At 32.9% G+C, this 14,582-nt stretch overlaps 1 protein-coding gene across 1 annotated transcript; it reads right to left on the bottom strand.

The window, feature by feature from the left end:
- Window positions 1–784: 784 nt before the first annotated feature.
- On the bottom strand, window positions 785–13,378 carry LOC111716841 (semaphorin-1A). The gene is made up of 11 exons (XM_023492337.1): window positions 13,373–13,378; window positions 8,306–8,406; window positions 7,740–7,972; window positions 6,233–6,337; window positions 4,966–5,054; window positions 4,536–4,805; window positions 3,852–4,403; window positions 3,623–3,755; window positions 2,515–2,592; window positions 1,777–1,960; window positions 785–1,255 (listed from the first exon to the last, which is right to left on the bottom strand). The coding sequence occupies exons 1-11, from the start codon at window positions 13,376–13,378 to the stop codon at window positions 1,003–1,005; spliced, it is 2,004 nt and encodes a 667-aa protein (XP_023348105.1). The 3' UTR covers window positions 785–1,002.
- Window positions 13,379–14,582: the final 1,204 nt, after the last annotated feature.

Raw genomic sequence — 14,582 nt, 5'->3', positions numbered from 1 at the left:
GAGTTAAACATGAACATTTTATTTATCAATACCTTTGATATAATCACATGGATTGCAGACATGATTAAAGTCGTCAAATTAAAGAATACAGAAATATTTTATTCAAATGCCATTATAGATAGATAGATAGATAGATAGATAGATAGATAGATAGATATATAGATAGATAGATAGATAGATAGATAGATGGACTGATATACAAATAGATAGATTAGATAGATATAAAGAAAGATAGATGAGAAAAAAATAGGCAGTTTTAAATTGACAAATAGATAGCAAGGGGGGGAGAGGTGTATATACATTGATGGACATAAATAGATAGAAAGATAGTTGGATAGATATATAAATAGATGCATAGATGGATAGATAGATTAATAGTTATTTAAATAAGAAAAATAGATAATAAGAAGTTAATAAATAAAAAGATAAAAGGATGAATAAATTGATAGATAGATAGATATATAGATAGATAGATAGACAGACACATAGATAGATAGATAAATATTATCTAATCTTGAAACTAACCTGAAGTGTGTCTAAACTAATATTGTAAACTATATTCCGTGCTCCTATTAATAGGCTACCACCGTCTTCCTATTGAATAACTAAACCTTATATACACCATCTCAGGGGGAGGGGAGGGTGTTCACAAGGAGGGGGAGGGGAGATTGGATCAAATTCAATATTAAATTTAACGATTTGCAAAAGTTTCAATAATTAATTTTATTTTGATTTGGTTTGATTTTTATTATTATGGATTGATTTACATTCTAGTTGTAAAATGATTTTTTTGGGGCCTTTAAAATTTACAACAAATGTTTATAGTGCAGCTCTGTAAACGTTCAATGAGATTGCTAATACACATTTTTTCAAAATATTTGTACTTTTTCAATTTAAAAAACATTGCATCACTGGTCTGTTCTCCCATCCCCCCCCCACACCTATTCAGATTTCTTAAACTGAGTGAATTTTCTTTAAAAAAAAGTTTTTAACTTTTTGTTTTCAAATATAGATTTTTTGTGGCTTGTTGAGAGGCATGTTGGTAGTGATTGAGATATTCTGTTTTTCCGTTTTATTCTTCTCCGGTATGTTGACCAACAGGTTGTTCTGGGTCGTCGAGGTCGGGGTCAAGGGGGAGGTGCTTGAGGTGGTGGAGGAGGAGGAGGAGGATGATGAGGAGGAGGAGAAGGGAGGGAGGGAGGGGGTCGGGATAAAGTTTGGTTCAGTGTAATGGCTGGTTTCCTCCTTTCTAGTTCTGAAATAAAATTCGATTTAAATTGATTTTTCAATTATCAAATCCAGTAAACAACCAAACAATCAATCAATCAATTCAGAATTCATAAGATCAACTAATCAGGCATGCAGTTGATCATTCAGTCAACCAACGAATCAATCAATTCAGAATTCATAAGATCAACTAATCAGGCATGCAGTTGATCATTCAGTCAACCAACGAATCAATCAATTCAGAATTCATAAGATCAAGTAATCAAGCATGCAGTTGATCAAGTAGTAAACCAATCAATTTATCAACTATTATACCTGTCATTCATTAGATCAATAAATCGAGCAAACGATTGAGTAAAAAACATCCAATTATTTGATCAATAAATAACGTAGGAGATCGATCTATCAATCAATCTATTTATCATTCATTAGATTGATCAATGAAGTATTCAATCCAGTAAAAAACAAATCAGTCAATCAACAAGTGAATCATTCAATCATTAGAACTAGCAACCAATTAATCGATTAATCAATGAATCAATGAACTACCTGTCCATAGCTTGTGCCTCCAGGTAAGCATGTCCACACTTGAGATAAGAATGCTGTTCAATGTATCGCCGGGTCACAAGATGACCGGCCCCTGCCCCAACCAGCAGGGCGGCCAATGCGGCGAATATTACGCCGATAGCAAAGGTCTGTGGCGAGTAGAAGCTGTTGTGGCTTATATACGGTCCTAAAAAACAATGATTATAATAATAATGATAATAACGATAAAAATGATAATAATGTTAAAAAAATGATGATAATAATAATGTCAATTGAAAATGTTATTATTTTAATAAAAAGAATGATAAAAATAATGACAGTATTAATAATAGTGATAGTAATAGAAGCTTTGATAATAATGATCGTTGTAATAAAAGTTTGAATGATGATAGAAATAATAACTTTGATGATTAAAATAATGATATTTAAAGTGAAAAAAATATGGAGAAAAAATAAAAAATGAAGAAAATGAAGAAAAATTAGGAAAAATGAAGAAAAATTAGAAAAAAAGAGGAAAAATAGGGAAAAAAGAAGAAAAATTAGGAAAAATGTGGAAAAATGAGGAAAAATGAAGAAAAATTAGAAAAAAATTAGAAAAATGAAGAAAAATTAGGAATAATCAAGAAATATTAGGAAAAATGAGGAAAATGAAGAAAAATGATGAAAAATGAAGACAATAATGAAGCCAATAATGATTAAGAGATGATGAAGACACTGATAAAAAAGATATAATATTCTTACTTTCTCTAGGATGAGAGTAGGGTTCCTCGTCAAAGAATGTGATTGTTTCATAAACTGTGTTGGAAACTCTTAATCCTTCTAGATAGATATAAGATACAGGATGTCCCGCGAAACATGACAGTTGGTGAATAGATATAAGATACAGGGTGTCCCGCGAAACATGACAGTTGGTGAATGGTTTAAAATGTCTTCTTCCAAAATATGTTAATAATAAAAATATTGTATGGGAGTCATCTTAAAGTAAAATTAATTTCAACGTAAAATATATTTGAATAAAAAATTTTCTAAACAAAATGAACGATACAAAAAGTCTTTAATATCTAATACAGCATATTGAAGAAGACATTCAAAACTATTCACCAATTGTCATGTTTCGTGGGACACCCTGTAGAAAGATAGATAGATATATGGTTACATAGATATATTATAAGTAGATAGATATATGATAGAAAGATAGATAGATTGATAGATGGTTACATAGATAATGCTAAGTGGATAGATATAAGATAGAAAGATAGATAGATAGATGGTTACATAGATATATAATAGGTAGATAGATAGACAGATAGATGGATTATAGATAGATAGATGACAGATAGATAGATGATAGATGATAGATAGATAGATCGATAGATAGGTAGATGGATTGGCTAGATAGGTTGCCCTTAGTAAAATAGAACAATTAAAGTTAATTAAATGTATAGATAAATAATAAGAAATTGCCCAGTTTAAATCCTTTAATACACTGCCCCAGGGTTGAATATTGAATATATAATTAGAAAAATGCAATTATTTTAGAACCTATTTAGACTTCTTATTACCCCCAATAATAATAGGGTAAACCGTTCCTTTTCTTACTCAACTGTTACTGTTTTAAATCTTAAAAAGTTGATTTCTGACATATATTGTCTATGTGCAGCATAAATCAAGAAACCACAATTCTAAATAGTCAATTTTACGCTAGGAAAACTTGGCTATCTCAAATTTATTCTTGATTAACAAAGGTTTAAAGGGCACTGTTGTGAATTAGACATGCCACTCTATAAATGCAAGTCCCAGGAAAGGTCCCTAGAATGAGTTATTACTCAAAGTATCAATAAAAACTAACCGACAGTTTTGCTGTTGGGGCAGCCAGGGTGAGCGCCTGTGCTGACCTGCTGGAGTAGCGTGCTTGTATCCTGCGCGCTTCCGGCGTGCTCAGTACACGCCTCATCCTCTACGCTCCACGCGCAATAGGGATCCTGAATATCAATTAATCAATTAATCAATCTATTATAAGAAAATAAGAATAAACAGTAAGATTAATTATTAAAATATCAGAATTAAATCTCCTATACCTGTAAAGCAACACAAGCTGCACAGTTTTGTATGGTCTGAGCCCCACATCTATGCATAGGAACACTCTTCACCTCATGATCACTCAAAGCCACCAGATTGGCGCCATTTTGAATTTGTCCGCCATTTTCTGATCCGTTCCGTGCTAGAACTATGAGAAGGTTGTTCACAGCCACGTGATAGGGAAACAGCTGAAGATCTTCTATCAAGTTTGTTTGAGGAATTCCGCCATTATCGAAAGTCGCCATTTTGAGAATCCTACCCCGGGTTGTGCCAACAAAAAGAACGTCAACTTTCCGACCATCTGCGGTCAGAACCTTTGGGTCGACCGCAATCGACGTAAGTCGCTCGTGAGGACTTGTCTTTACAAAATGCGGGAGATTGTATGCTGACGGTACAGCGGCATCCATAAGCACATTATCCTTGAGAAAGTTGAGATGTTCCTCTGTGAGGTCCTCTGAACTGTTCCTACAGGTTCCAGGCTTATCAGGACGATTGACCGGCAGCCAGTTGGAGTTAGGGTCATTCTGTACCTTGAAATCACCAGCAAACGCCTGAACACACAAAAAAATATTTTGGAACAAAGTTTTTCAAAATTCAATTTTTTTATTAAATTTGACAAACTCAATCAAATCTCTGCAATCTCTCAATCAACCAATAAATAAATAAATAAATCAATTAACTACCTTGTGAATATCCTCCATATTAAAACTACAGATTGCACTTCCAGAGATAGCATTGTCAGGGGTGTTGAACACTCCAAACACACGGTCTATAATAATAATAATAATAATAATTACCTGGTAAACAGACTGAATCTCATTAAAGTAGAATGGGAAGATGCCCGGTATTGAACAGTTAAGCCGGGCTTTCAAAAATGTGGTCCATCGATTCTTAGAGTTTCGAGGACCACCCTGGTCCTTCTTACACACTCGAGCAACGCGAGAATACACATTCTAAATATTTAACATGATAAAGAGATTGTTTGCAGATATAGGATTAGGATTCGATTGGAAATATAAATATCATTTCTATGAGATGTTTCTGTGAAGAGTATTGATATAAGCCACCCTCCTTGGACCCAAATTTGACGGGCACGGCATGCTTGACTTTTACCTTGCCACAGTTGATGAACTCTACAGCCTCCTCCCGGAAGAAGAAGTAGACGAAGTCCTCATCCTCGGCCGATCCAACAAAATCAGGACCTAGACAATATAATACTCAGAATTCAGGACCTTAAACCGGCCTTGGGGCAAATCCGCAAACGACAAACTTACGAATCAGCCAAGAAAATTGTCTCCAGAATTCGCAAGTATAATAAATCAAACTCAGGATACTTGGATACCTGGACAACTAACTAACTAACTAACTAACTAACTAACTAACGAACGAACTAACTAACTAACTAACTTNAACAAACGAACGAACGAACGAACGAACGAACGAACGAACGAACGATCGAACGAACGAACGAACGAACGAAACTAACTGGTTGCATGGTGTGAAAAATTAGCATCTATTGGATGAAGAGGCGCGCTTGGTTCCTCATATTTGAGGTTAAAGGTTGTTCCTTCTTCAGCTTCCCTTCTCACCAACTCTTATACTTTTTATCATTATTACTTTAGGTCTTTCCGGTCTTATAATCCATCCATCTATCAATCTCTTCATAATGTCTTTCATACCTACCCATCTAACCATGATGTCTATCCTTTCTATCTGTCAAACCATGCAATTTCTATCCTTACTGTCTATCTTCTTTCTGTCCTTAATTTCTATCCTATCTATCTGCATAATTTCTATACTATCTATCTATCTATTTACTTAACCATGATTTCTATCCTTTCTATCTTTCTAACCATGCAATTTCTATCTTAAATCTATCTATCTGTCCATGATTTCTATCCTATCTATCTATCTATCTATTTAACCATGATTTCTATCCTATCTATCTATTTATCTGACCATGATTTCTATCCAATATATCTATTTTTCTAACCATGATTTCTATCCTTTCTGTCTATCTATCTAACTATGAATTCTATCCTATCTATGTGTTCATAACTTTTTATCCTTTCTATTAATCTAGCCATTATTTCTATATTTTCTATCTATCTAACTTTATTTTTCTGCCTATAAAGATATGATAAATATATTAATAGATTAGTGGATAGAACTTTATTTATTGTTTTTTGCTCCCTGCGCAGTGCGCAACTTTTAACTTATTTTTTCCTTTACAAACTTTATCCCTTACAAATGCATTGCAAATAAAGCCTTTACATCATTATATTGTTAGAGTTGGAAGTCTCATGCTTTGTGGGGAACCCTGTAAAACCTATTTTTCTATTATAATTCTAAAATTGATTACATAAACCAATAAACCTACCGTTTAGGTGTTTGAAGTTGTACTGCTCGGTTCTAACTTGTTCCTTGATGATCAAAGAATCAGACCCAGAGAAATCCGATACAGTTCCACTGTACAGCGCACCACCTATACAATCAATCAATCAATCAATAAATAAATAGATTTATGAATCAATCAATCAACCACATAAACAATCAATAAATCAATCGATAATTCATTTAATTTTATTATTATAAAGAATTGATCAGTTTACCAACAAGCGAATCAATGCAGGGCTTTCGATCTGGAAGTCAATTGATCTATAGGTTATTTTATCTATAGATTGTTCCCTTTAACGATCAATTGATTTCTAGATAAATTGATCTATAGATCAATCGATCTGTAGATTAATCGACTTTCAAATGAATCGATCTGTAGATTAATTAATCTATTGTTGAAGCGTTATGTAGATCAATTAATCTGTAAATTAATCGATCTGTAGAGAAATTGACTTGTAGATCAATTGATCAAATAACAGATGTTTAAAAAAAAGTTTTATAATACACCCCTTTATCTGTCTGTCTGTCTGTCTAACTATCTGTCTATATGTCTGTCAACACGTCTAACTATTTTGATCCAAATTTGTCCCAAACTTCACATTGAGGGTTAAAAAGGGTGTTTTTACAACCGTTTTAGTGGTTCCTTAACCTCAGACTCTTTTTGTTTCAGATTACAGGACCTTGAGGGACAGGGGGATCCTCTTTCGGGCCAGGCAAGTAGCTTGCTGCCTACAAGCCACAAACAGGGGTAACACTATTTTTAAAACATTTTATAACAAATATTTTCTCAAAACAATCTTGAGCAAAATAGTTTTTGAATTTCGTCGATATTTTTGGAAAATTATCTAACCCTGAATACATTTACCAAGGGGAGAAAAACGGTCCACTTTAGAATATTAGGTTGTTTATAACACACACACACACACACTCATTCGTGTCCTTGGTTCTTAGCCGTCGGTAAATGGGTAAAAATCTTGGATGTGTAGAAATCTTGCTTGCACTATCTTTAAATTGCACTAAAATCCTTGAAAGAATGGTATTGTTTATACTGTATATATACTGTATATATACAGTATATATCTAAATATACAAATAGGATTTTAATGCACGCTTAGCTCCCGTATTAGGCCAGGTGTTAATTTAGGCGCGCAGGACCAAAAAACGATGATTTAAATGTCCAGGTTAAATAGTCAGTAAGCCTTCACTTTCGCACACTCGTTCAGGAGACTGTAGGTGTAATTTGATAGAGTGGAATGTTTGACTCTCAAAAGTATCTTTAAAAAAAATTCGGATAAAAAAGAATGAGATATCTTAATTTTTCTAGGTGAAAATTGCTTAGTCACTTGCGGATTTTATGCTGCAGAGTCAATGTTGGAAATTGTGACAATTCAACTCGTTTAAGCAGTAAAACGATGATATCTTCCTGATTATTACTGATGTGTAATGGGTACCATTGTGAATTGAATGAATATGAATTGGTTAATTCTAACCTGTATATATAGATGTAGAGTTGTGTTTAGGATCATACGGACAATATCCAACTCCGCTAAACTCCTTTTCAACCTCCCAACCCGACCTCCGCCCCATATCAGCTCCCGGCCTCCGCCCTGACTTCTCCGCCTCAAAGTTTCTCCGCCCTGCGCCCCGGTAGTAGCGACACCGGGGTTTGTAGCTGTTAGTTCCACACACCAGCAGCTGGTCATCTCCAGCCTTAGCTAGCACTCTAAATAGATAGATAGATAGATCATTAGCATTACACCATCATTTAATTATCATTATCATTATCATTATCATTATCATTATCATTATCATTATCATTATCATTATCATTATCATTATCATTATCATTAACATTATCATTATCATTATCATTATCATTATCATTATCATTATCATTATCATTATCATTATCATTATCATTATCATTATCATTATCATTATTATCATTAGTATCATTATTATCATTAGTATCATTGTTATTATCATTGATATAATTAGTATTATCATTATCATACTTATTATCATTATTATTATTATCATACTTATTATGATTTACCTGATATAATTATTACAATCGTCTTCGTTCTTCCCCTTGACAAGGCAGAGCTCCCTGTCTCTCTCCCTGGAGTCCCACACCAACCTGTCCACCACGTTCTCCTAGACAAAACATATATATAGATAAAGATAGAGAGATAGAGAGATAGATAGATAGATAGATCTGCATGTATGAACTGATAGACAATTCAATAATAGATAAGAATATTACATATCTATAGATAGATAGATAGATAGATAGATAGATATATATCAAATATAACTAGATGTATCCAGGTATAAGACTAAGCAGAACTACCTTAAATAGCCTGGAGGGTCGCTAAAATCGCTCTATTACCGTTTATAGGGACCGCCAATAAAACTAATTTCCGACTGATTGCCCCTTATTTAAACCAAACTTATTGGAGACAGACAATTTATCAAAACTTAATATTTTTATCATAAAATAAAGCCAACTTTTTAAAATTAGTAATACACGTTAATCGCACTTAAGACTGAAATCTTAAATGTTTTCAATCAAAGTTTCTCTTTTTGTAGAGATATTGATGCGCTGTAAGGCCCTATTCATCAGTAATATCGCAAATGTCAAAACCGCAAATTTTTACAACTAGTTTTTAATCCAACAATTTTATTCAAAATTAAAACAATTAAAAATATGCTAAATTTTTCATTTTTATTTGTTTGAAACAAGCTAACAAGTATGATTTGAAACAAGCTAACCAGATACATGATTTGAAACAAGCTAACCAGATACATGATTTGAAACAAGCTAACCAGATACATGATTTGAAACAAGCTAACCAGATACATGATTTGAAACAAGCTAACCAGATACATGATTTGAAACAAGCTAACCAGATACATGATTTGAAACAAGCTAACCAGATACATGATTTGAAACAAGCTAACCAGATACATGATTTGAAACAAGCTAACCAGATACATGATTTGAAACAAGCTAACCAGATACATGATTTGAAACAAGCTAACCAGATACATGATTTGAAACAAGCTAACCAGATACATGATTTGAAACAAGCTAACCAGATACATGATTTGAAACAAGCTAACCAGATACATGATTTGAAACAAGCTAACCAGATACATGATTTGAAACAAGCTAACCAGATACATGATTTGAAACAAGCTAACCAGATACATGATTTGAAACAAGCTAACCAGATACATGATTTGAAACAAGCTAACCAGATACATGATTTGAAACAAGCTAACCAGATACATGATTTGAAACAAGCTAACCAGATACATGATTTGAAACAAGCTAACCAGATACATGATTTGAAACAAGCTAACCAGATACATGATTTGAAACAAGCTAACCAGATACATGATTTGAAACAAGCTAACCAGATACATGATTTGAAACAAGCTAACCAGATACATGATTTGAAACAAGCTAACCAGATACATGATTTGAAACAAGCTAACCAGATACATGATTTGAAACAAGCTAACCAGATACATGATTTGAAACAAGCTAACCAGATACATGATTTGAAACAAGCTAACCAGATACATGATTTGAAACAAGCTAACCAGATACATGATTTGAAACAAGCTAACCAGATACATGATTTGAAACAAGNGGTTTTGAGGGGTGGGGGGACATTTCAGAACTTGTTTTTAGAACAAGCACCTGGGATATATTTTCTTAACTCTATTCCAATGCAATAAATTTAACCAAAAACGAATAAAAAAAGTTTTTTTTTCTGTTGTTAAATATTTCTCGTTTGTTTCTATCATATGTCACGGAGATATGGGAGGGTAGGATAGATAGATAGATAGATAGATAGATAGATACTAGAATAAACATAGGTTTCCTTTAACATGTTTATGTAAAGGGGAGACACAAGAGGAAAATATTTCAGATAGATAGATAGATGTCAGACAGATGTACAGTTTATAGATATACGGATAGATAAAGAAATGTAAAGTCAAAATTTGTAAGGCATTTACCTTTTGAGTTTTTTTTACTGTTTGACAATTATTTCCCGATTTTGATAAAAAAAAGTCATTATTAATCATTAATTATTAATTAAAAAACAACATTAATCGCGTAATTTGTATCCCTCTTTCTTGTTGAATAAATGACTAAAATATGGAAGAAAACAATAAATGAAATACAATAAATGAATGGAATTTAATTCCCACCAAGAGAACATAAAAAAGTACTGGGTGCGGAGAGAAAAATGAGTTGGTTATGAATTCCTATTGCGTTGCTCGAGTAGCTCTAAGATTAAAGCGTTTATAGATGGGACAAGGACATAAACCACTATAGTTTCAGTAGAAGTAATTATTACCATTTACTAATAGCGCCGATTTAAGGATTCATAAGTCTTAGTTGATAATGAGATAGAAAGATAGATGTTACCGCCATGCAATTTCTATTGGTTCAGAATAAACAACAAACACATGACTGAACCCTGATTGGATCAGGCGCTAATGGACTCGGCATACAGGAGTGAGACACATTAATATAGACAGGTCATGGTTAACTAAACTCAATTGCACGTAAGATTAAAATCTCAAATGTTTTTAATCACAACTCCTTTTATTGAAAAGAGACCAAAATGTTTTGAAAAAGGAGCTACGAGGTCACAAATTTGGTGTTGTGAGAGCTCAAAGAACAAAAAAGGCAAAAATAGGATCTTAAAATATTTTTTTTTTTAATTCATGAATCTTTGAAAGAATCTTTTACATTTATTAGAAATGCTAGAATAATAGTGATGATCAAGATAAAAGCATAAAGTATTAATTGTTTCGAAACCCTTAGAAAAAAACCTGTTTCACAATGATTTTTAACAGAAACAATTTTTTTGTCCCATCTAATTTTACTCTTAAATCTTAGAACGCAGCTGGTTTGATGCAATAAGTGCAAGCTAGGGGCCTCTTTAGATGCAATTTCTGATGCAATCCAATAATAATATAGTTAAATATGTGCATTGTGCATGAAATTATATATTAAATAACAAGCTCTATCATTAGGATCTTTTAAATACGTAATAAAGAGAAAGTTGGATAGATTTAATCTTAAGATTACTGTACATGTATGTACGTACACTGTACAGCCACTATGTTAACCTCGGTTAATTTCAAGTACCGAGCCGAATTGTAACCACCTAGAGTAAGCAGTACAGTACAATTACAGACTATATCAGGCAAAATGGGACGGTACGCTAAATGAATAAGCAGTGTGCAGTGTACAGTTAGAAAAGAAATGTACTGTGTATTGTACAATCAAAAAGTACTGCAAAGAGTGTACAATGTTTAAATATATGTATACATTTCATGTACATCAAATAAAGTAGTGCACTAAATGTTTCGAAAATTTATCGGTATTTCTTTATTTCGATCAAAATGTTCATAAATTCGAAATACTATCAATAGTTTAATATAAGAAACAAATTATCTGAGTCTGAAACTAAAGACAGAGTATCGTAATGAAACCCAGTATCGAAAACCCGGTTTCATGAAGTTTTGTAGATAGCAATATTTTTGTTATGAAATATTATTTTGTGCGGGTTTTAACACTTTTTTTGTTTTCTGATTTTTCAGATTAAAATCTACGCAAATGCGTAGATCCTAAAAAGGAAACTCGGGAGTTTCGTTCAACGATTCTCTCTTGAATTCCCCGCTCGGGGGTGTTTCGAACTATGTAGTACTAATGTGTAAACATGATGGCTGGCTGGTATTACAAAATCCCTTGGGCAGTGCCCATGGGTTAACTATGCCCGTAGGCTAAAATATGCCAGGGGGGCCACTACCTTCCTCTAATCTTATCATCCTAATCTTGAAGCATAGCATTTCTGACCCCTTACACAGTACACTATACACACGCACTGTACAATGTCAATGTACACTGTACAATGTACACTATACACCGCACTCTGTACAATGTACACTGTACAAGTCGATGTACACTGTACACTGTACACTGTACACTGTACCCCATGTACACTGTAGGTACGAAACTCCTGCATTTCCTTTTTTTATGTAGATGTACATTAAGAAATAGAAAGTAAATGAGGATGTAAAACTAATCATTTAAAATAATAATTCATAACAAAAATATTGAGATCTCCACAAATGTGCCTTGTCCCATTTGTGAAAACCCGATTTTTTCGTTTGTTTACAACGACTTCTTAACTTTTGGGCAGTACACTGTACAGTGTACACTGTTTGAAATATATTCTTTTTATAAATACATAACTTTCGCACTCTTACAGGGATGTATGAAAGTTGTTGTTTTAATTGTTCAAAGAGAATATTAACCCTTGGCAAAAGAACCCCCATCCCCCCGTAAGCTTATATTAATCAACACAAACAATACCAAGGTGGAGAGATCTCTTCTTCCTGTGTTTATGATGACATACACCCCTCTTCTATCCACCCCATTTTTACAACCCCCCTATAAACTTTTATTATTATTTTATTTCTTTATTTACGAGTTTTGACAGATGTCTTAATATCATTACAATATATAAGACAAGATATTATATCATTTAATGTTTTTTTATAATTCAATATTTATAAAATATTTATTATTTCTATCCTTTTTCATCATATCCATATAGAATTCAATATTATAGTATTATCATTCAAACTTTTCTATGATTTTTCTTCAATAAGTTTTCAATTATTAAAGGGACTGTTGGCGTATTTCCATGTGATTACCATTAATGCCATATTTAGAAAGGTAACCCTTCAAACATTTGTCTAGGAAAAATGATAGAATTATCCCTGTTTTACTCTCCTAAAATTGTTAATTATCCATTTTGCGATTTCTCCATTTAAATAATTAATATCTTGCAGATTTTTGCAGTGGAACCAAAAGAGAGAAAAAAAATGATCTATCTTTTTTCAGCTAGAAAAACGAAGATATCTTCCTCATGGTTGCTCAGACGGAGGTTATAAGGGTTTCGTTGTTGATCGTATATCTCTCAAAATATAGGGTCATTTGAAACTACATCACAAGTTTCTCTATCTTTTTTTTGTCTCTCTTATTCTCTCCTTTTTTTAATTTCTCTGTTCAGTGATCGCTTTTTACCTGCATATTGATTTAAATAATCTATTGACATTTTCGGAGTTTCATTTTGAGGCCAGGCCGTAGCGCCACAGAACAGAAATAAATAGATAAACATTTTCACAACAGTCTGTTTCTGTTTTTAAGCAAACTTTTTTGTTCAACACTGTATTTATGTCATATTTTCACTTATAAAACGTATTTAACACGTCCTCTCTTCTTGAAGGTGGTTTACAAACTAAAGTCTAAACAAAATTAGTGTAGATTTCGCTTGGACCGTCCAGGCTAGTAGTAACATGTATAGGCAGTCGGTACGCGCCAAACTAGCCGGTGCGTCTAAATACTAATCGGCCATTGGTCCGAATGAAAGTCACGTGATAGTTCATGTTTTGGCGGATTTTTAGGGTTGCACTGCTAAGATTATCTTGGGGAGAGAAAGGGGAGGATACCAGGTGGGAAGAGGAGGAGGGAGGGGGGGGGGGACAACCTGTTCAAGTCTTCAGTTCCTTCAGTGACCGCTCATTTTCTTAAATATTATTTTTCACAATTTATAAAATAATTACTCTTTCATTATTGCATTATGAATAATATCACAATACAAAAGTTAAAAAAAAAATTGATTATTCACCCCTGAACGTGTTATAGACATCTTTAACACTTTTTACATACAGCCTTATAAGAAGGGGAAAGGGTTGAGTATCAAGGGATGGAAAAGGGTAAAAACGTTTAATGTTAAAATAGACTTTTCCATTTCAAATTGGAAAAAAACTTTCAAAAATAAAAAGTTAGATTGTATGATATATACTGCCCTGTATTCACCTATTTAACTCAGAATATGAACACCTGGAGAATATCATGGTCTTTATACCTTAATTATATATAATTGTCGAAATGTCTAATGTTTATGTGTCTAGAGCTGTCTAACAGTCTTTATGTTGATTAAGTAGTCTATATATATATATATTATACTAGCTGTAGAGCCCGGCTTTGCCCGTGGAAAAAAAAATGTTTTAAAAAATTTGAATTCTTTTTGACCTATAACTCCCCCTTACCACCCCTGAGTGTCCACAAAAATTTTCAGCCCAATCGGTCCAGCCGTTTGGCCGGCTATGGACAACATACATATAAATACAAATTTCTTGTTTTATTATATAGATATGCTCATGTTTATGTGTCTAGAGTTATATAGCTATATAGATATGCCATTTTTATATCAAGTTTGACATTTTTATTT

Source organism: Eurytemora carolleeae, unplaced genomic scaffold (genome assembly GCF_000591075.1).
Source record: "Eurytemora carolleeae unplaced genomic scaffold, Eaff_2.0 scaffold1643, whole genome shotgun sequence".
NCBI lineage: Eukaryota > Metazoa > Arthropoda > Copepoda > Calanoida > Temoridae > Eurytemora > Eurytemora carolleeae.
This window is presented reverse-complemented; position numbering and strand designations above follow the sequence as displayed.

What these genes read in the sequence shown, in the direction of transcription:
- LOC111716841 (XM_023492337.1), bottom strand. An exon ending in GATTGTAATAATTATATCAG is followed by an intron (nt 7,973 to 8,305) that starts GTAAATCATAAT and finishes CTATCTATTTAG; the next exon opens with AGTGCTAGCTAAGGCTGGAG. An exon ending in GAGGCACAAGCTATGGACAG is followed by an intron (nt 1,256 to 1,776) that starts GTAGTTCATTGA and finishes ATTTTATTTCAG; the next exon opens with AACTAGAAAGGAGGAAACCA.